General features: G+C 42.1%; 2 protein-coding genes across 2 annotated transcripts in view; one reads left to right on the top strand and one right to left on the bottom strand.

Annotated features, from left to right (window-relative positions):
• Nucleotides 1-3,135: 3,135 nt before the first annotated feature.
• Nucleotides 3,136-9,492, top strand: LOC308096445 (kelch domain-containing protein 3-like; the record flags this gene model as incomplete). Its single annotated transcript, XM_080443866.1, has 2 exons — nt 3,136-4,000; nt 9,332-9,492. The coding sequence occupies 2 exons, from the start codon at nt 3,136-3,138 to the stop codon at nt 9,490-9,492; spliced, it is 1,026 nt and encodes a 341-aa protein (XP_080299992.1).
• Nucleotides 9,493-9,594: 102 nt separating this feature from the next.
• Nucleotides 9,595-20,774, bottom strand: part of magixa (MAGI family member, X-linked a) — a 33,061-nt gene continuing 21,881 nt past the window's right edge. The window contains exons 15-22 of the mRNA XM_080443867.1: nt 20,138-20,248; nt 19,279-19,542; nt 14,244-14,447; nt 14,004-14,083; nt 13,194-13,337; nt 12,527-12,665; nt 10,100-10,365; nt 9,595-9,997 (exon numbers count right to left, since the gene is read on the bottom strand). Of these exons, the coding sequence (XP_080299993.1) occupies nt 9,611-9,997; nt 10,100-10,365; nt 12,527-12,665; nt 13,194-13,337; nt 14,004-14,083; nt 14,244-14,447; nt 19,279-19,542; nt 20,138-20,248 (1,595 nt within the window). The 3' untranslated portion in view covers nt 9,595-9,610. The remainder of the gene's footprint in view (nt 9,998-10,099; nt 10,366-12,526; nt 12,666-13,193; nt 13,338-14,003; nt 14,084-14,243; nt 14,448-19,278; nt 19,543-20,137; nt 20,249-20,774) is intronic.

A 20,774-nucleotide genomic window follows, 5' to 3' on the forward strand; every position in this document is an offset into this window, starting at 1 on the left:
TTTTTCTTGCTCCTCATTGTAGGCTTCCACTCAAAGTAGAATAATTTAATCATGCACATACTGTATGTGGCTACCTTTTATCCAGACAGAGCTCGGCAGTTGTATCGTGCACCTGATAATGTCTACCAGGACCAACTGAAAAGGAGTTTGATGCAGAAAGCAAAGCGACGAGGTGATGACTGGGGACGTGAAGTCGCTGGTCGCCTGTCTGGTATTATAGATTTGGTGGCAGAAGAGGCAGTATATCATATTCGATGAAGAAGAGACTTTGAGAACCCTGTTACAAAGTCTAAGGTGCTTGCTCTCTGCATCAAACTCCTTTCAGTTGGTCCTGGTAGACATTATCAGGTGCACGATACAACTGCCGAGATCTGTCTGGATAAAAGGTAGCCACATACAGTATTGCATGATTAAATTATTCTACTTTGAGTGGAAGCCTACAATGAGGAGCAAGAAAAACAATTATCAAAATTCATTTGAATCTTACATACAAAAGACTTACCAGGGTTTATTTTCAAAGTGCCAGCATTGATACCTTCATTGCAAAGGATGCAAGTATTATGGTAGATCAAGTGTGCCAGCTAGCACTTGACCCAGACAATGCCCTGCGTCTTTTCTTCCTGTCTGGCCGTTGGTCTTGCTCATCTTGCTCTAAAGAATAGATTATGTTTAAAGTTTTTATTAAATTATGATGTCACTCACAACATAGAATAGGATTGAAATCTGCAAGTGGCAACTTTCATCACATTGAAAAAAACATACGATTTCCAGTGGATATACCTCTTGCACGACTGTATAGCTCGGTTTTGCATTCCAAATGGTATCTTAGTTTGGGGTCATCTCAGTTTTTCCAGTCCTCATGTAGTCTTCTGATTAATGCTGCATCATCCACACTCTCAGAATAAGACAACATCTGTGCATAGCCTTTTTGGGTGACTTTTGAGAGCTTTTGAATCTCAGTCTCAGGACCACCACAGATGAAGCACCTTAAGCCACAAGCTACAGAATCCTCTTCCATGTTGTCTACTAAAAGACAAGTGTCATGATTGTTTAACTAATGATTGTTCAATGTAAGCAATAGGCTAGAGAAAATTGACATCTAAATTCACAGTAATCAAAAGTTTTGCCAGCAGAGGAAAAGAAATGCCAAAAAGTAGATAAACTACCGTACCTTAAAATCGTCCAGACATATTTGCCAGGATGCAACACTCCCGCTCCTTCCCCACATGCAGACAGTGTATCCCACTGAGCATGTGCACAGTAGGTGTACACTCTTATCAAGTGTTTAGCAATATTTTCTTATTTTATTTTTCAGAATAGAATAAATTCAACAACACCCCAATCCCCTACCATTGATTATACACTGATTATACACTAACAATAACCAATATACCAATATTAGATGGCCAGGGAGACATTTTTACTCAAAAATAATGGTTGGAATGGATTAAGCACCCCTGAAAACCCCTAGTTAGACACCTCACAAGACTTTTATTTCTTTTCATATTTTTCACCCAAGCCCTCTGGGCTCCTTAACTTTGATTGGCTCTCTTCAGAGGTGATTCTAGACACCTATAAGAACACATTGGTGAGGAAGCTATTGGTAGTAAATTTTTTCACAGAATTTTGCTAAAATTCCCTAACTAATTAGCTACATTTTGACGAACTTCATAAAATAAAATAAATGTAAAATAACTCCTGTTACAAAAGCATGAGAAAATATTATTTACTGTACCGTACACCTGTAAGATAAAACATAATCATGTATACTTAACTTGGTTTCTTGTAAAGATTATGACTATTAATTTCACGTATGCTTACTTGTCTAATTGTCTGTTTTCACCTTTTCTTCAGTAAAATCCTGCCAACTACATCACATGGCCTGTTCCAATCCTTGGAGGAGTTGATGCAAAAAGTAATTCAGCTTATTTTAGTTCAGTTCCTACATTAACATGGGAATAGTAGTTAAAGTCAAACCATATCATTTCAGGAAAAATTAAGTCATACAATACTGTAGTAAAAAAATAAATGTCATATAGTATTGTTAATAAAGAGTCATACATTATGTCATAGGCTGATACTTTGGGTTAGGGTTAGGTCATGTAAATGATTTTTTTTTCTCGTGAAATCGAGTCATGATAAACTTATCCAGGGTGCTCTGGCTAAGCTAATCTGGCAAGATAATTCAGCTTTCATGAAACCGATCATCGCTAATCCTGGCTAAATTAAGCCAGGATAGGTGTTAAATCCAGGCTTAACCCCTAATTCTGCTTTTGTGAAATAGGCCCCAGGTTCCCTACAGCTCCTGAACCCGTTCCGAACATGGAGTATCTTCATCATCAACCTCCAGCTGTTTTCCAGTGGACTATCAGCCTGGTGGTGAGCGATGTCTTATTATTAAGAGCTGATCCCTATCTCAATATTGTTAGTTGTATAACTCTTGAACTGTAAGTCGTGGGCCGGATTTAGGGTTGTAGAGGCCCCTGGGCTTGAGTCATTGATGAGGCCCCCCTACCACAAAATGATAAACTACATACAGTACTACTCAAACTAGGAATGTATTCCATTATTCCGTATTCCGTCCACTCCCATGTTATGAGATGTAGAAAACACATCTAGCTCAGATTTCTTATTTTTTTGTGAAAACGAGCCATATTCAACTGCCGATAATAACAGAATGGACGATCGCTGTAAAACAAATGTTGTTCCGGTGGATAGACGAGACCCTCCCCCTCCCCAGACAGCCTTTGTTTACATCCGTGGCTACAACGTGGTTTCTGTGACTCTCTGTGGATCGTCAAAATTAGGTAAAAAAAAACGCTGGCAGTAGCAGATGAATCAATTTTTAATTCATAACTGGCAGTGATTGTGTCGATTAAAAGGCAGAAAAAAGACGTAAAGTCGGAAAGTCACAGAACAAATAACGGACATCCGTTCGTAAACGGAGGTCTGCCAGCCATGCATTCATGGCATCCGTTTATGTTGTTGAGTGACGTCAGACTTCAGGTCTTTATAAAGGTGTCGTACATGTCCAGAGAGAGGATATACATGTAGACAGACACAGAGGCAGACAGACAGAGACAGACGGACAGACAGACAGACACGTGAGGAATACATCTACGGAGACAGATAGTCATGCTACGCTGGACGGTGCACCTGAAAGGAGGAACAAAGAGTCCCTATTCTGCTGTTGTAGCAGTGGGGCAGGAGGTCTATGCCTTTGGAGGGTACGGGAAGTGGCACGGTCATGTTATGGTGTACATGTTCAACACAGTGGCCTTGCGCTGGATTAAGTTGCCCCCCGTGATAACCGGAGGAGAACGTTCCCTCGGGGTTCCCTCCATGCGCTCGGGCTACACGGCGGTGCTGATAGAAAAAAACATCTACCTCTGGGGAGGGTGTTCTTACTGCAACGCTCTTTATGCGTTTGATGTCGGCCGCCACGTATGGTTCAAGGCCACGGTCTCTGGTACTGTCCCAGAGGGGAGGCATGACCACTCGGCGTGTGTCTTGGGGAAGGTCATGTATATACATGGAGGAAGTAGACATGGACGAAACTGGCTGTCTGGATCTAATGCCATTTACACGTTGGACACCGCTACAATGTTCTGGACTTTGATTAACATCAGAGGCACGCCGCCACCTGTTTCATCACATCACTCTGCCACCATCTTCGGGACAAAGATGTTTGTATCTGGAGGTCAGAGTTACCCTAACGGCAGCATGAATAACGACGTCAGAGTGTTTGACACAGAGTCGAATTGCTGGCTGGAAACATCTTCTAAGAAGTGTCTTTCAGAAGGACTCTGGAGTCACCCTCACCCAGCTTTTGCCTACAATGGGGAGCTGTATGTATTTCGTACAGCTGTACATCTTGATGTTCTGTGGAAATTCAACCCAGAGAAGTTCTCCTGGAAGAAACTTGACCATGGGAGTTTCTTGAGGTCAATGCATTGGATGCGCAGTTGCATGGTGGGAGACCGTATCCTCCTCTTTGGAGGTACAGGTGATGTACATCACCTGTACATCTTAGACTTATGTCCTAGTCTCAAGACAATATGTAAGCTAGCAGTTAGTCAGTACAGTCTGGAGCAGTCAGAACTCCCATACAACATCAGGTGGGAACTGGCAGCCATGATTACATACAGAAACAGAAAGAATATGAGTGCTGGCTCCCAGTGAGCCAAAACAAACAAAAAAAGGAATAAACAGCAATCCCATATGCTGGGATACCCGAGCGAAACCCGCCGGGACCCGAAAATTGGCATAATTGCCGGACCCAGGGGGTCTGGCTTACATGAGGCTTTGTACCTGTTTCGTCCATACATGGGCATGGTCACTTTGTCCTTAGGCCCCAGCCATAAAAGTCTGTCCCCCTTTCGTCCATACATGGGCATGTTTTGTACCCGTTTTCTCCATACATGGGCAAAAAACAGGTTTTGGTCACTTTGTCCTTAGGCACCAGCCATAAAAGTCTGTCCCCCTTTCGTCCATACATGGGCATAGACACAGGCTGACACGTCATGTGAAGTCTGGGTCTGGCAGAACCAGGTCTCCTGGTCTTGTTTAAAGCACATGAGGTAAAAGCAAGGCCCGTACACTGAGAACAACAGGAAAAACGATATGATTTTTGCAAGTCGACTTGTCGTTTGATGACGTCTCATCATCATGTCCAAGTGTCAATGAGCAAGACACTGACTGAACCCCAGGTAGGTGTGTGAATCAAGTGAATGTAACACTGACATTGTAAAGCTGAATTTAACACTGACAAAACCACAATGGAAACAAGTCCCCAGGACTTTTCTGTGTTATCCGTTTAGCCTTAATGTCTTACTGTACGACATTCTGTAAACATTTCTTACTAATGAAGTCAGTCAATCAATCAATCAAAAAAGCACTCGAATATAAATGCAGACCATTTTCCACTTTTGTTGAATGTGAGGAGAATGAGCGCTACAATGCATATCAATTGGTCTAGTGAAGTTAATACATGACTCAATACGGCAGATAAATCCTCAAACCTTTGTTTTATTTATGGATCATAATCAATCACATTGAATTCATATTACATCTTCTGCAAGTCATTTTATTTTATTACTTCAGTTCAAAACTTCTTTGAGCTGCATTCAGAATCCATACATTATTATTGTCATTCCATAACACAAAGTGTTTAAAAAGCTGTACATGTACTGTATGTCCGTGGTAACTGTGTACAAGAGATGTGTTTCCATCCTGACTGTATGAACAGAAGTGGTGTTTCCATGGTGACTGTACAATAATGCAGAGTTAAAAATAGGTGAAACGCACACCTGTAGTAACGAGGTGTCGGCAAATAAAAACAAGCATAAAAATATAGAAGTAGCCGCACACTTTGTAGCTCTGATGCAATAATTTATTTAGACATTAAAAAACAAAAACAAAACAAGGTTTCAGCAGCTAAGCTGCCTTCACCATTTGTTTCCATGGCGACTGTATGTACAGGAGTTGTTTCCATGGCATTCAGGGGTTCACTGTGTACATAAAATTCAGAAACGGCTCACAAACTGTAGCTACTGTAAAAACATCAGTCACTTAGGGTGGGGGTGGGGAAAGTGGGGTTAATAGCAAGGTTCTGGCTGTCTGTCAGTCTGTCTGTTGAGCTACATGATGGCTACATTTAATATTTTAGAATACCACAGTGCAGCATGCTAGCTAGCCCTCGGAGACACAGAGCTAAACACACAGCTGTATGTTTAGCTCTGTGTCTCCGAGGTGATGTTGTCTCGGTAGCCGAACAGGATAGCTTGGAAACACTATCTCCTCCCTCAACAACTACAATTAAAGTACCCTTGAGCAAGGCACTATATATATAGGCTACCTCTAATTGATTGCCAACAGTAGAAAACTGTGGTTGTAATGGACAATTTGCCCAGTACGTTGTCTGGCTAAATAAACGTTAAAAAAAGAAAAACTAATGTGTTAGTTCCTGTTTGGACAGCCAGGACTCCAGATCTAAACCACTGCAGGTTCTGTTCCATCGTGAATTCAGTTGTTGTGTTCTAGCTGTTAAACAAACTGAACTTAACTGAACCATAGTTGTAGAGAAAGTGTACTAATGTGGTGTTTATGACTTGGCTTAATTCTTTCTCTGTATATGGCTTTGGTAAAGCATGTGGTTTGGCTGGCTGATTTGGCTGGATGCCTAGCCAATTGGTTGGGTAACTGGCTGGTTGATTGGTAAATCAAGCAAGCAGAGTTAAGGGATTGAAGAGAATTTTATCTTTTTTCTTTTTTGCAAAAACGGTGGAAATCACAAAATCATGAAGTTGTTGACATCAGTATAACAACATCAGCATTCTATATAAAACATTTTTTCTTCGAATACAGTATGCACTATTAAATCAATTGCCCTTTTTTGTTATCAAAGGCCGCTGGTTGTAGATACAGTATCACTCCTTCACCACAATCAGCAACGAGAGAGAGAGATAAAGAAAGAAAGAGAGAGAGAACAAGATCAATGTCTCAAGAGGCAAACAAGAGCCAAACAACAGTAACTGTCTGTCATATAGAGACAAACAACATAACCATCTGTCCTAATTGAGACCAATAACACCATCTGTCTGATCGGTGAAAGTCTATCTCCTGTTGTTTTACAGAAGTAGATCATTTATCATTTAGTATCATTTATGGTAGAATTATTGTTGATATGAAATCTAAACCCTAAACCCACAAAGTACTTGCTTTTGTTTGTCTCAGTAGGAGAGTCAAGTACAAACATATTGTTAACTCATACACAACTTTGCTTTTTTATGTGTGCATGCTTGTGTGTGTGCGTGCATGCTCATGTGTGTACACACACTGTGGATGTTTAAGCTACATGCTGCATTGGGACCCAGAGGCTGTTATTGCTGAGGACGAGGTATACAATAGATGCATTAGCGTCTGTCTGTCTGTCTGTAGCACTATCACACATCTCTGGAACAAATTCTACTAATACATTGAATGTGTTAACTAAACCTTTAAAAGACGACGTCACCCATTTTCAACCTATCTTCATATAATCGTCCCTCACTAATGCTCATGATAAAATGGTAAAAACAAATCCTACTCGGCCTGTGTCATCGTTAGGCATGTTTTCTTTTTCCACACAAGATTTCAAAAATGTAGCTAGAGTGAGAACAATGGCTTCCATTATAGCATGCTAACTTTACTTTAATGGAAAGTCTGCAGTTTCTATTAGCTTGGATTCCCCATCGATGATTTCACTGGTAGACAGGTTTCTGAACTGTCCACAGCCCACCTATGAGACACAGACTGAGTAGACAAAAATGGTACCATATTATCATGTTCTGTCCTACAGAAACAAACAACATGATCTGTCCTACAGAGACAAAGTGAAACAGAGGAAAAGAACAAAAAAATAAGTTTCACCAAATAAGTGGCTTGTTATTGATGTGAATTCTAAAACTAGAGACCTTTATTAAAACAGGAAGTAGGTTCTGCAGCTTGTCTCTGTAGGGCAGAAATGATCAGGTTGAAATTAACTGAGGTGCTTTCTCTTCCTCAGACAGTTGATGCTCTTTGGCAAAGTCAAAGATCAGATGCATCATGAATTCATTGATGACAAAGATCAGACATCATCATGAATTCGTTGAATTCAAAGATAGGATGCATCCTGAATTCCTTGATTTGTTTTTCAACAGGAAACTTCATTTTGTTGACTTGGCAGAAACATTAACCTTTACAACAAACAAACAAACAGTTATAAAAGCACTGCATAGAAGATTTGTATATCAAAATGCCCTTTAGTACCCGATTCACTCGTTACATAATCAGACCCGAAGGAGAGAAAGAAAGACTGGGAGAGGATTCAGCAACAGGCAAGAGTGATCAAGGCAAGGTGTGGGCTAAAGGTAAAGGTGGACAAAAGTAAGTGTGTGTGTGTGTGTGTGTGTGTGGGGGGGGGGGGGGGGGGGGGTCGGTCTGTGCATGCGTGCATGCATAATTATGTAAGTGTGTAAGCTCTTGTGGTGTCTGTACATGAACACAACAAAGATGGGCAGACAGGTGTCACAGTATGACAAAATGGATGGAAGTGCTTTTTACTGTGTGCATGCGTTCGTGTGAGGCTGAATTAACAATACAAATTATGTATCTTTGTTTCGATGTTTAACTGGTTAACTACAGAGTGTTAAAGACATCAGGTAACTGGTATACACACCAGTTGAATGCAATTGTCTTCCTGGTAGGATAGAAAACCTGAAATACTAGGGTCCTTGTAGGATATAACAAGCCGTACTAGGGGCCCTGGTAGGATATAAAACAAGCACTACTAGGGGTCGTGGTAGGATATAAAACAAGCATTACTAGGGGTCATGGTAGGATATAAAACTAGCACTACTAGGGGTCGTGGTAGGATAGAAAACAAGCAGTACTAGCTGTGTCCCTGGGGGACAGAGCTGAAGAACTCAACAATAAGGATATAGCTACCCTAGTGTTAGATGTAATATGGTACAGAGTAGCTCATACGGTAACTGGGGTTTTAAAGTGATACGGACATTTTGTCAGACATTTGAGTGTTCCTTACCTCTTCAAATTGTTTAGAATTTTTATCATTTTGAATAGATTCAATTCTGATTTTATTAGAGAAGTGACAGCCCTAGTGTGTTCACTATGAGTGTTCAGTAAGTGCTCAGTATGTTCAGTATAAGTGAGTACTGAGTAATGTAAATGCTATGTATGTTCACAATGATTGTTCAGTGTGAGTGCTCAGTACAGTATGTTCAGTATGAGTGTTCAGTGTGAGTGCTTAGTGATAAGAGGGTTCAGAATGTTCACAATGAATAATACAAGAAGGCAGAGGCACTTGGTATGTCCCAGAGACATGCATCCACAGAGTAGCCTCCACAGGCAGCCATGTTGGGCCCACAGTCCTATTCCATGGCTGTTGTTGTTATGAAGGACCAGTGGTTCTATAATAGCTACTGTTTATGATGTGGTCCATGTCACCATGGTGATGGACTAACTCCGTCTATATATGGCTCTGGTATTATTTTAAATGCATCAGGGAACATATAATCCTTTATTCCAAAGCAAGCAAGCAAATATCATTATTTTTGTTTAATCTTCAATAATTCCATTGATCCTATACAATTTATGGCTTAAAAAATAAAACTAAAGCCATCCATGTAAGGCTTCTGATGCATTTTGTCATTGTTTCATTGCATAATCAATTTAAAAAACAGTTATGATCAATATAATGCTTAATTGTTAAAGGATGGAAGAATCATAGAAAAAATGAGACTGAGGGGGTTGGGAAGGCTGATAAAGTGGGTGGTTCTACGTGTTGCAGGGTTGCTGTGTCATTGGCCCTGCTGCGTCGGAGGGTGGGAGTATGGAGAGCTAGCCAATCAAAGAAAAATTATCCTGATCTGTCAGCCGGCCAATCAGGAGATGGCAATTGTCTCTGCCAGTGGTTTTAATCCTCCAACCAAAAATGGAGTGGTCCAATAGGACACAGAAAAGGCAGGTCCTTCCATCTCAGCTGGCCAATCAACAAACGTCTCTCAATCTTCAAATGAGCCTTCTGAGCCGGCCAGTGAGAGAGAGATGGCTTTATACTGCTAGACAATTAGAGATCAAGCCCTCCCGCTAAGGCCCGCCTCCTGAGGCGACTACCAATCAGGACCTGTGTCAGTCTCTGTGGGCTGGGCTCCAACCATGGCCCTGGGGCCTCGCCGTATCGCCAGGCCGACTCAGCGCTTCTCCAATCTGAATTCTCCCTGCATTCTGAGGCCGCCTGCCAAGCGACCACGCTGGCTGCTGATTGGCTGATCTCTGACTCACTGTCAGACGGGTGGGGTTCGCCCAGTGGCATGAGGAAGGAGAACGGAACATTCTGATTGGACGAGAAGGGAGAGGTCCCAGAATTCTTTGCAGGGTGGGTGATGTTTGTCTCTTCATCCTCATCTCTTCTCTCCCTCTCTCCTCCCCCCTCCTCTCCACTGTTTCTCCATTCCTGTGTTTCTCTATCTTCCCCCTCCTCTCTCACCATTTCACTCTTCCTCTCTCTCCCTCTGCTCCTCTTCTCTCTCTTCTGCCTCTCCCTCCCTCCCTCCACCTCCATCTCGTCCTCACTCCCTCCATCCTCCATCACCTCCATTTGTCTCCTCCCCAGTCTCTGGTTCTCCTGAGCTTCCTCCTCTACCTGGTCTAGATCCAGATCAGAAGCTATTACCCTCCTTCCTCCCCTTTTCTTCTGCCTCCCTCCTTCTACTCCTCCTCCTCTCCTCTGCTCTCCTACCACACTGATGACAGAGGCGGTTGTCATGGTTACTGGATCCACACCATGCTCCTTCGGAGGGGACGGTGACCCGCCCTCAGGGTCTGAGAGAGAAAAGAGGTGTAATGTTACCATGGTTACAGTAATACACACACCGTGATATTAATTTGGCTGTGTAGAAATAAACGTAATGTTGCCATTGTTTACAGTAATAAAAACAATGGTATCATGGCAATGAACAACACAGTCATGAACTTTATCCTTTTGTGATTTAACTCGTGGAATGAAATGAAGGTGAAATGCTTTTCTGACCATGAGATTCTAAATTTAACAATTTACTGTAAATAAATTATAAATCATACTGCCCATGTGGGTATCTATTATTATATAATTTAATAGTTCGCCGTGCCGAACGTTGCGAAGTCTGCTTCGTCTTGCCCAGAAATACCTGGTGTCGACCGCTCTGAGGTGGAGGATTTGACTGGGCCGAGTAGGTTTTGGTATGTACTGGAGATTATGTTATGTCCACATCTGTGGAGAGTGAAGTTTCTATTCTATGTAGTCTATCATATGATTACCATGTGACTTGACAGATGACAGCTAATCCTGTTAGTTGCTAGCGGTGATCAGTGAAAACACAGGATGGAGGGATGAGAATGGAAAGAAAGAAAGGAAATTAAATTAAAACGATAGATGGAGAAAAAAAAAAGTAAAGACAAAGTGTAAAGGAGGAGGGGTCACCAACCGCGTGGACTCTGTCCGTCCTATCACATAGAAGCATGGCTCCCCCTGCTTAGAGTTGGTCATACATAGAGACAGACTGGACAATTCAACTAGACAGAGAGACAGACAGACAGACAGGGAATAAAGAGGGACAGTGGGGGAGGAGACACACACAGGGTGACGGCACAAGAGAAAAGTAAAAGATAGACGAGTAACGGAGGAGGGAGAGAGGAGGAGAGGAGAGGGAAGTGATAAAAGATGCAGACAGGACAGAGAGCACATTAAAGAATAGAAGAAGAGAAAGAAAGTTCAAGTGAAATCAAATGTTCTGGTAAGACATTAAACTAAAGGAGTCAACATAGTCGCACAGACATCAAAAACTACAGCCAATTTCCCGCTGCCACTAGAGGCCACCAGTGGCAACTTCAAAGACTGCTCAGACTACAGTGAATTCTGGGTATTGTAGGATCAGAGAGCAAAGTGCCATGTTTTGAATGCTAGAATGGGACAGAAATTGTTTATTTTGTCAGCCTGTATTCCATATAATCAAAATCGATCGACACAGTTAAAGTCACAAATTGACTAACACTTATATGTGTACACATGCGTGAAATTTGTCCTCTGCATTTACTCATCCTATTCCGTAGAATCCAATGGACTATTGTGTTTAGCGGAAGCAATTAACTCTTTCAGTGCCAAGAGTATTTTCATAAAGTACTCCCCCAGTGCCAGCAATTTGCGTTTTGTTTTATTTTTTAATTTTGTAATTTTTCATTCAAATAAATGATCTGATTGGGTTTTTAAACCCATAATACAGTTCTACCAGTAGAGAGCAACAAATCGACACATTGATGACCTCGCTGGCTCACTCGCCCCCTCCCAAACAGGCTCACGTCACATCCGGTCATAACCGGATGTTTACATTTTTGACAATCGTTGATCGGGCTAAATTACGATGTGATACACGACTACGATGACTGATCGTCACCCAGACCAAAGAGAGTAGACGTGGACCTCTCCGTTTGTTTTTTATACCGTGTGAAAAACCGTGACTTTCCCTATTCTGGCCAAAAATTATCGCGGGAAAAAAAATTGAACCGGAAACTGAATCTGCGTCATGAAACCGGGACCCAATGAGTCTGAAGGAGTCAGGAAGCGAAAGTGATCATGAAAAATAAACAGTATAGCGCGACCACAGTCAAAAGTAAAAACTCGGGATTTCTCGTGCTGGCACGGAGGGTACTCGGGAAAAACTCGGGATATCTCGGGGCGTGGCACTGAGAGAGTTAATCTATCAAATCTATCAAATCTATCAAATCTATCGAATCTATTTAGTTTTAATACTCAAATGATTGATTTCTTTATTAAGTACAGTAGCTGTGTAGTAAGTGTGATAATGAACAGCGAGGCGGTCATCATTGAGAAATAAACCCCTTTAGGGTGTCTGGGCTTATTTCTCAATAATGACCACCTTGCTGTTCATTATCCCATATACAGTATACTATTTAACAGTACAGTCTAAAAAGGTAAATAATATTGTACCATAGTCAGGAACATATCCATTTCCTTTCTTGAGGACCAGATGAATTCGATGTCCCCCTCTCCTGATCTGTTCTACAGCCTGAGAGTGAGTCATTCCTGATGTGCTGTCTCCATTTATCTCCACCAGCTGGTCACTAACCTGAAATAGAATAGAAAAGAAAAGAACAGAATAAACTTTATTCATGTATAACATTTCGTATTGGACATAGAATATAGCTGAAGCTAGGAATGTAAACAAAGTGAACATCGACTTTAGAATGAGTATACAAATATTCAGACATTCAGACATATACCTGAATATCTATATAATGTGGGCTTTAGTTTTGTGTGTGACCGGAAGTGTTATTTGTCATTGTGGTGTGACACCAACCACGCATTCTATTCTATATTCTATATATAATTCTAAACGCTTAATCACAGCAATTCATGTAATGAATAATTTAGTTTTGTTTCATTGTTTGACAGCCATAATATACTATACACACAGAAAAATCCTCAGTGTTATAACAACATTTTCTTACATTAAATACACTCTGAATTAAATGAACACACAGGATTTTACAGTGTATATAATCTACTCATCACAATCTATACATGCTTTACATAATGTACTCTTTCCGAATGTAGTTAGCCCCAGTTGGACACTTGATGGTGTTCGTGTGTCTACCTGTATCTTGTGGCTGCGTTGGGCTGGTCCTCCCTCCATCAGACCCAGAACATACAGACCCATATTGTACTCACTGCCCCCTCGCAGGGAGAACCCAAAACCTGTTGGACCTCGCTCCAAATCTACACGGTAGAACCTGGATTCCTATTAGAGAGAGAGACAGAGCAAGGATGAGATTGTTGGTGTGTATACTATTTAGTATGTACACAGTAGTTTGTCATTATACAGAAAAGTATACTACTATGATTTTCCAACTTCCAACTCATAAGGAAACAAAACAGTATGCAGTGTGTATTCATGCTAGATACTGTTTATTATATAGTATGTACAGTACATTCCTACTGGGTGCCAAGTGTGTAGTTTGTGTGGTCATATTGGGTATCTGCTAGCAGCTAGTTTTTGTTTTGAAACAACATATTAAATATACTAATTATTAGTAAGCAGTATGTGTCCATCCTGTAGAGTAGAATTAGTTTTGTATATACAATATACAGTATGTGCTAGTAGATAGTAAGTTTGCCTACATTATACTTATAAGTAGGTAGAAAATACTTGTTTGTAGCGGGTATAATGTTTACCTACTGTAGTGTGTACTTGTTAGTAGTAGTATACTTGCTGGTAGGTTCTGTAGGCCTACTTGTTTGTAGGTACAACATTTAGATGTGTACTTGCTAGAAGTTCGTGTAGGCCTATTGTTTGTAGGTACAATGCTTATCTGGTGTGTATTTGCCAGTAGGCAGTAGTGTATGTAGTCCCGTTCGTAGGAAATAATGTACAGTATCATTCAGTGATAAGTGAGTTCATTCTGACCTTTGACCTCTGACTTCTGGTAGATTTCCTCAACCTGCCTTCAACATCTAACTCTGCTGCTTCTGATTGGCTGGATGGATCTGGAGGGTGAAGGACAGAAGAGGTAAAGAAGCACTTATATTTAAAATACATACATACTGTATTATACATCCAGAGAGAAAGAGAGTCTGAAATAATCAGCATTTAAACAGAAATGTGCGTGTGTGCGTGCGTGCGTGTGCGTGCGTGTGCGCTACCCACTTGTGTCTTTGTTTCTGGGTGTGACTGTGAGTCTCAGAGTGTTCCCTGCTCTCCTCAGTATGTGCGTGAGTTCTCTGTGTGGGAGGGGGACCACCGACCTCCCCTCCACTGCCTGCAGAGTGTCTCCTGGTTGGATGAGGCCGCTGCGAGAGGCGGGACTCCCACGACGAACTGTCACAAAACGATGGGACAGCAAGGAGGAGGCTGAGGAGGACAGGAATGGGGAGAGATGAGTGTTAAATGTAATAATAATAATAATAATAATAATAATAATTTGTATTTGTAACACACTTTATATTTGACACAAATCTCAAAGTGCTACATTGCATAAAAGTCAAGAAAAAAAGAATAAAAACAATGAAATGAATAAAATTCAGATCAATGGTAAGACAGCCCCTCCCCAACTATACACAGCTAAGAAAAAGTACTGCACATTTTTTGTTATTGTACATTAATTGTACATTCAGTACATTGTACATTAAGATGTATGGTTAGTGATTAATACACAGCAAAATCTTTTAATTCAACTCTTTGTTTCTCAGGAGCTTGAAAAAACAATATAATTTTTCATGTTACGGGTCCCTGCACTACGATACTTAGGCCATAGTTTTGCTCTAGCAGCTAGAGCAAAACTATACGGGTCGTACTGTATAAAGTGATATATTTTTATATAGAGTCTAGCCCATAAAAATATATCACTTTATACAGTACGACCCGTCTCAAAAACTCTGTTTGTTTGCGCCTACAAGACAATGGCGGACTCACCAAGGCCCGCCAAATACCTGTATGTAGGTCTGAAAGAATAGCCTTCTAATTATCTGTTCCTATGTTTTTTCTGAGTTTACGGCACCTCAGATTATGCCCTGTTCCTGTTTAAGTGTTTCTGACCTTTTTGCCTGTTACTTGGATTATTGCCTCCTCCCTTGAATGTTCCTGATAGGACTTCTTCATGGTTTTGACTGCCTGCCTGCCTCAGTATGATGTAAGCTGTTGCATACCTGCCAACACTCCCGAATCGAGCGCAAGTCTCCCTCTTTTTAACCCTTTTCAACCAATGTGCTCCCGATCAGTGGTGGAAAGCAACTTTTGACTCCACTTCTACTCCACTAGATCTCAGAGGCAAACATTGTACTTTTTGATTCACTATAATTATTTGCAAACTTTACAAACGTTTAACGTTACTAGTTACTTTGTGGATTTTGATTATTATTACAAAACATGCATTAACCACTTCAGCCCTATGCATACTTAGGCTATTTGAAAATAGCCGATCTACAACTCACAACGCGTCTTTCAGTACTATATTTTAATGTGAATACTTTTGCACTTTTACTCAAGTACATTTTGAATACCAGACTCTTATTTGTAGCAGAGTATTTCTGTACATACAATACACTAATACATTTCAGTCCACTTGGTGCGAGACCTTCCCCTTTTTAATCCCTTACACGTTCATATTCTAACCACTAGCCACACATGCATGCATGCGCGTGTGCACACACACACACACACACACACAACTGAACACACACAGGCCTACTCTTTTACAATGTTTGCGATCACTTTTTTGTAGAGTGATGGAGTGATTGTTGTGGGTGTGTGGTGTTGTAAGTCTATGTCTGTGTGCGTGCGTGCGTGAGTGTGCGTCTGTGTGTGTGTGTGTGTGTGTGTGTGTGTGTGTGTGTGTGTGTGTGTGTGTGTGTGTGTGTGTGTGTGTGTGTGTGTGTGTGTGTGTGTGTGTGTGTGTGTGTGTGTGTTTGCATATCCGTAATTTTATGTTTGTCTCACTGCAAAGTTAAAGTCAATATTAGTAGAACCTCAAAGACAAAGTTTCAGAGCAAAGTGCATGTTCTCTCCCTCCCCCTCTCTCTTTCACATTCCCTTTTTATTATGGGATTATGATTTTCTAATGTTATAAATATGAGATGAGTCATTTCAGAGGGGGCACAAGTTGTTCCTCATGTGCTGATATTAGAGAACATTTCACACCAACACACACACACACACACACACACACACACACACACACACACACACACACACACACACACACACACACACACACACACACACACACACACACACACACACACACACACACACACTCCCACAAGTTGTACACGTTTCTCTGTATCTGAGTAATGTGGATGTAAGACTGAATGTTCATTGTGAAAGGACAGACAGCAGAGGAGAGGAGAAGAGAGGAAAGGAGTAGTGAGGAGGGAAAAGGAGAGAGAAGGAAGAAACGGAGATGTGGGGGTGGATGAGGACTGAGGAGAGATGAGGACATCTTGGTTATGATCCTAATAAGACTGACACATTAAAATGAATATTATTAGAAAAGAGGACAGGAGATGAGGTGATGAGGGACAGAGGAGTGGAGAAATGTAAGGTAGGGAGGAGATGATGAAAATGGAAATAATTGTTTATCATAGCCATTTTCTTTGACAAGAAATCAACAAGAACAAATCATTTAAACTTGACGAGCACTGGAAAATGTCTTAAATAAGTTGTGTCAAACCTTATGATAGGAAATTAAGTCCATATCAATTTCACAATGTTCAAGATGTACTGTACTGTGATAAAATGTCGATTTGTGGGTAAACTGCCCCTGATATGATGTTGACTTTACCTCCCCATGCAAAGTTGGCTTATCTTCTTAGTAAGAACATACTGTATAGGTTTACAGTGACCACGTTTGCATATATTCTGAAGATAAGCGTTTAAAATTTAAAAAGACTTATCTCTTTTTGTTCTTTTTGAGATATAGCCTTCTAGCGGCCAACAGCAGCTGCGGCCTCCACCCTCGACAGCGTAGACCTAAATAGTTCTGACAATTCTGACAATCTAAACGTATGGATCTGATATAAGTATAGAGCGCTGACAGAGTGTTTGTCAATCATTGTTGACAGAGAGGACAGACAGAGAGGGCATGTCCTCACTAGAAAGGCTGTGTCAGACAGAAATAAAACTAGAAAAGTCATTATGAAGTTATTATAGTCAAATAACTGGTTGTTACTGGTATTAACTGGTGCATTACTGGGGCATGTGTGTTCACTGGTCTGAAGTGGATACTGGATACTTGTAGGAACATTCCAGAGAAACATTCCAACACCTCTGACTGTACCCATTTCCATGACAACCTTATCAAAGTTTTGTACCACGCAGCTTAGGCCATGAATCTGACAACACCAGGACACAGAGCACACAGTGCTCAGAGTGATAGAAGGAGAGAAACAGAGCGAGGGAGAGATAGAAGAGACAGAGAGGTGAAGTTTTATCTCTGCTGAGACTCCCAGCTACACTGTCAGCAGTTCAGCCAACTTTCTATGTTGTGTTTCAAGTGAGTCTATACACAGTATGTTTACTAATGGGTCCCATAGTCAAATCTAATGTCTCAGTTCAGTAAGTTGACCTGTATGATGATATTGTGAACACTGTAGCACATGCACACACACACGTATAGTATTTTGTGCACGCACGCACGCACGTACAGGCAGGCAGGCAGGCGCACGCGCACACACACAACACAGCTTGAGTGAGACAGAGGAAGAGAGCAGTCTTGCAGACAGTCTGTGAATGTGACACAGAAAGTAGGAACGCACACACGCACGTACGCATGCATGCACGCACGCACGCACGCACGCACGCACGCACGCACGCACGCACGCACGCACGCACGCACGCACGCACGCACGCACGCACGCACGCACGCACGCACGCACGCACGCACGCACGCACGCACGCACGCACGCACGCACGCACGCACGCACGCACGCACGCACGCACGCACACAAGACACACACACACACACACACACACACACACACACACACACACACACACACACACACACAAGACACACACACACACACACACACACACACACACACACACACACACACACACACACACACACACACACACACACACACACACACACACACACACACACACACAGGGCAGTAGAGAATCAGGTCAGTGGAGCAGAAACGATTTGCCCAGCATTCCTTTCTCTGATGAACACTACATGAGAATAGAATAGCACATAATCGAAGAGAATAGCAGAATAGAACCAAAGGAAGCAGAGTAGTACTACAGAAAAAAGGGAATAGGGAAGAATGGAACAGGTTTAAGACCGCAACCTGTAAACACACACACACACACACACACACACACACACACACACACACACACACACACACACACACACACACACGCACACGCACACACAGCAGCCCAAAGGATGGACGGAGGGAGAGAGTATAGAGATGGAGGGAGTGAGAGTGGTGGGTTGAAAGACAAGGCAGTCATACACTAATTAAGGAGAGGTAAACGGGTAATATTTACGTTTGGCTTCCTTGGCTTTCTTCAGAGCAGACTGAATCCTATCCAACATGCTGTCTTTCTGTTTGTCTCTCTTGCTGTTTCTGTGGTTTTCTGTTTCTTTCGCTCCTTCTCTCCTCTCTGCCACCGTTTCTCTCTCTTTACTCTATCTTTTATGTTTTACACTCTCTCTCTCTCTCTCTGATCTACAGTATCTCTCTCCTCTAACTCTCTGACCAAGTCTTTCTTTCTTTCTTTCTTTCTTTCTTTCTTACTGTTGTGGTCATGTGAGGTCGGTGGTGGCTCTGAGCGGGCAAACAACACTGAGTAGAAGAGACGGAGAGAGAGGTAGGGGGTGTGGTCAGAAATAAAGGGAGGGAGGGGTGAGCATACAGAGAGAGAGAGAGAGAGAGAGAGAGAGAGAGAGAGAGAGAGAGAGAGAGAGAGAGAGAGAGAGAGAGAGATGGACACACATGCACACATACAACAACTCATTAATGACAGAAAACAAACACACACACACACACACACACACACACACACACACACACACACACACACACACACACACACACACACACACACACACACACACACACACACACACACACACACACACACACACACAGTATTTCCAGGACTACAGGATAATTCACTACACATGCTTAGTGGTCTATAGGATATAGGAGAATCGTAAGCCATAACTCACTCCCATCGGCTAATTCCTGAGAGGCGATGACAAATCCAAATCCTTCGCCAGGCCTTCTCCGTAGCTCCACCTCCACCATCTTATCTCCTCCCCCCGCTCCTCTTCCCTCATTGGCCATGGCTCCTAGCGTTGTGCCGCCCCCTCTGGCGGTGGGCGGTCCTCCGGCACTCTCCTCCACTCCCAGCCAATCACGAGGCTCCAGGGTGAGCGTTACTGGTACAGAGTCCAGGAAACTGGTACTCTGAACCAGAGCTAGAGGAGAGACTGGAGATTACAGGAGAGTAGAACAGAGCAGATTGTAATACATTAGAGTAGAATAGAGTACAGTTGGGTAGATGCAGAGCAACACGAAGATGTCAGACCGCTGGCTCATCACATGCATGATGCTACATATACTAGGTAAATAAGGTTAGCGTGAAGTGTAACTACCTAGCCTTGCTTCACCAGGCTTTCCACACGGATGAAAGCCTGGTTTTCAGTCCGAACTGACCAGTGTGATCCGGTCTAGGCCACGACTATCTACAAAGTGGTTTCCAGTTGTGGATCCAGCTGTGGAGCCACTTTGTTTTTGTTCCCCATGCTGAATCGAGTAGCCTAGTCGCGGCAGTCACGGTACGAGTTGGAATGAAAGATGGATATACCAAGCTAAGTATTCCAAGAAGCACTTGAAGAAACCTGACAAATTCATTAAATCACTAATTTAATTTAATCTGGTAGAGGGGTATTATTTTATAGGAGCACATCTTTGGTTTCCGCCTGGTTTCCACCCACCTGATGACGTGAAGGTATACTGTATATGCTCTAGACCGGATCAGAAAACTGCAAATGGAGTTGATCCCAGTCCAGTAAGTATACCTACCCTGCTCTGCCGGACTGGAAGCAAGGGAATGGGCGGCGTTAGAGGCAGGGCTGAGTGCAAATGGCAGAGGCTTGTAGAGATTGGGTGTGACAACTGGAGAAGAGACAGGACCTGGAAGAGAGAGGGACAGAGGTTTTTTGTGTTTTACCTGTAAAGTGTGAAGAATTGAACTGGGGATGTTGCATTAATGTGGTCCACCCATTATTCAGTCAGCTACCCATTTTAGGTGTTGACAAAAAACCTTCGCAGAGGTTACTTCCTCTATCCCTTTAGAATAGAAACTGTGCGCACATAGGTTTACCAAACAAAATCTAACAGTAGTCACTGGTAGGCAGAAATCAGAAGTGCCATGTTGCTTAACGTTGAATGCCGCTGAATAATATTATTCATGTTAAGATAAACTAGAGGGGCTCTTGTACATAACGTCAAGCAGGTGGTGCTAAAAACTTTAGTGCCCAAATTCTAGTTACTGCATTAAACCACAATAACGTTTAGCGGGTATAATGTTTTGCTATTATGCTATACTAGTCGACTAGTTGGCTGTGTGAAGACTAGTCTGATTGAGAACTACATGAGAATACATACTACATAAGAGAATAGAATAGCGCATAATCGAAGAGAATAGCAGAATAGAACA

The sequence above is a fragment of the Gymnoscopelus braueri genome (assembly GCF_963280865.1).
Source record: "Gymnoscopelus braueri genome assembly, chromosome: 12".
Classification (NCBI taxonomy): Eukaryota; Metazoa; Chordata; class Actinopteri; order Myctophiformes; family Myctophidae; genus Gymnoscopelus; species Gymnoscopelus braueri.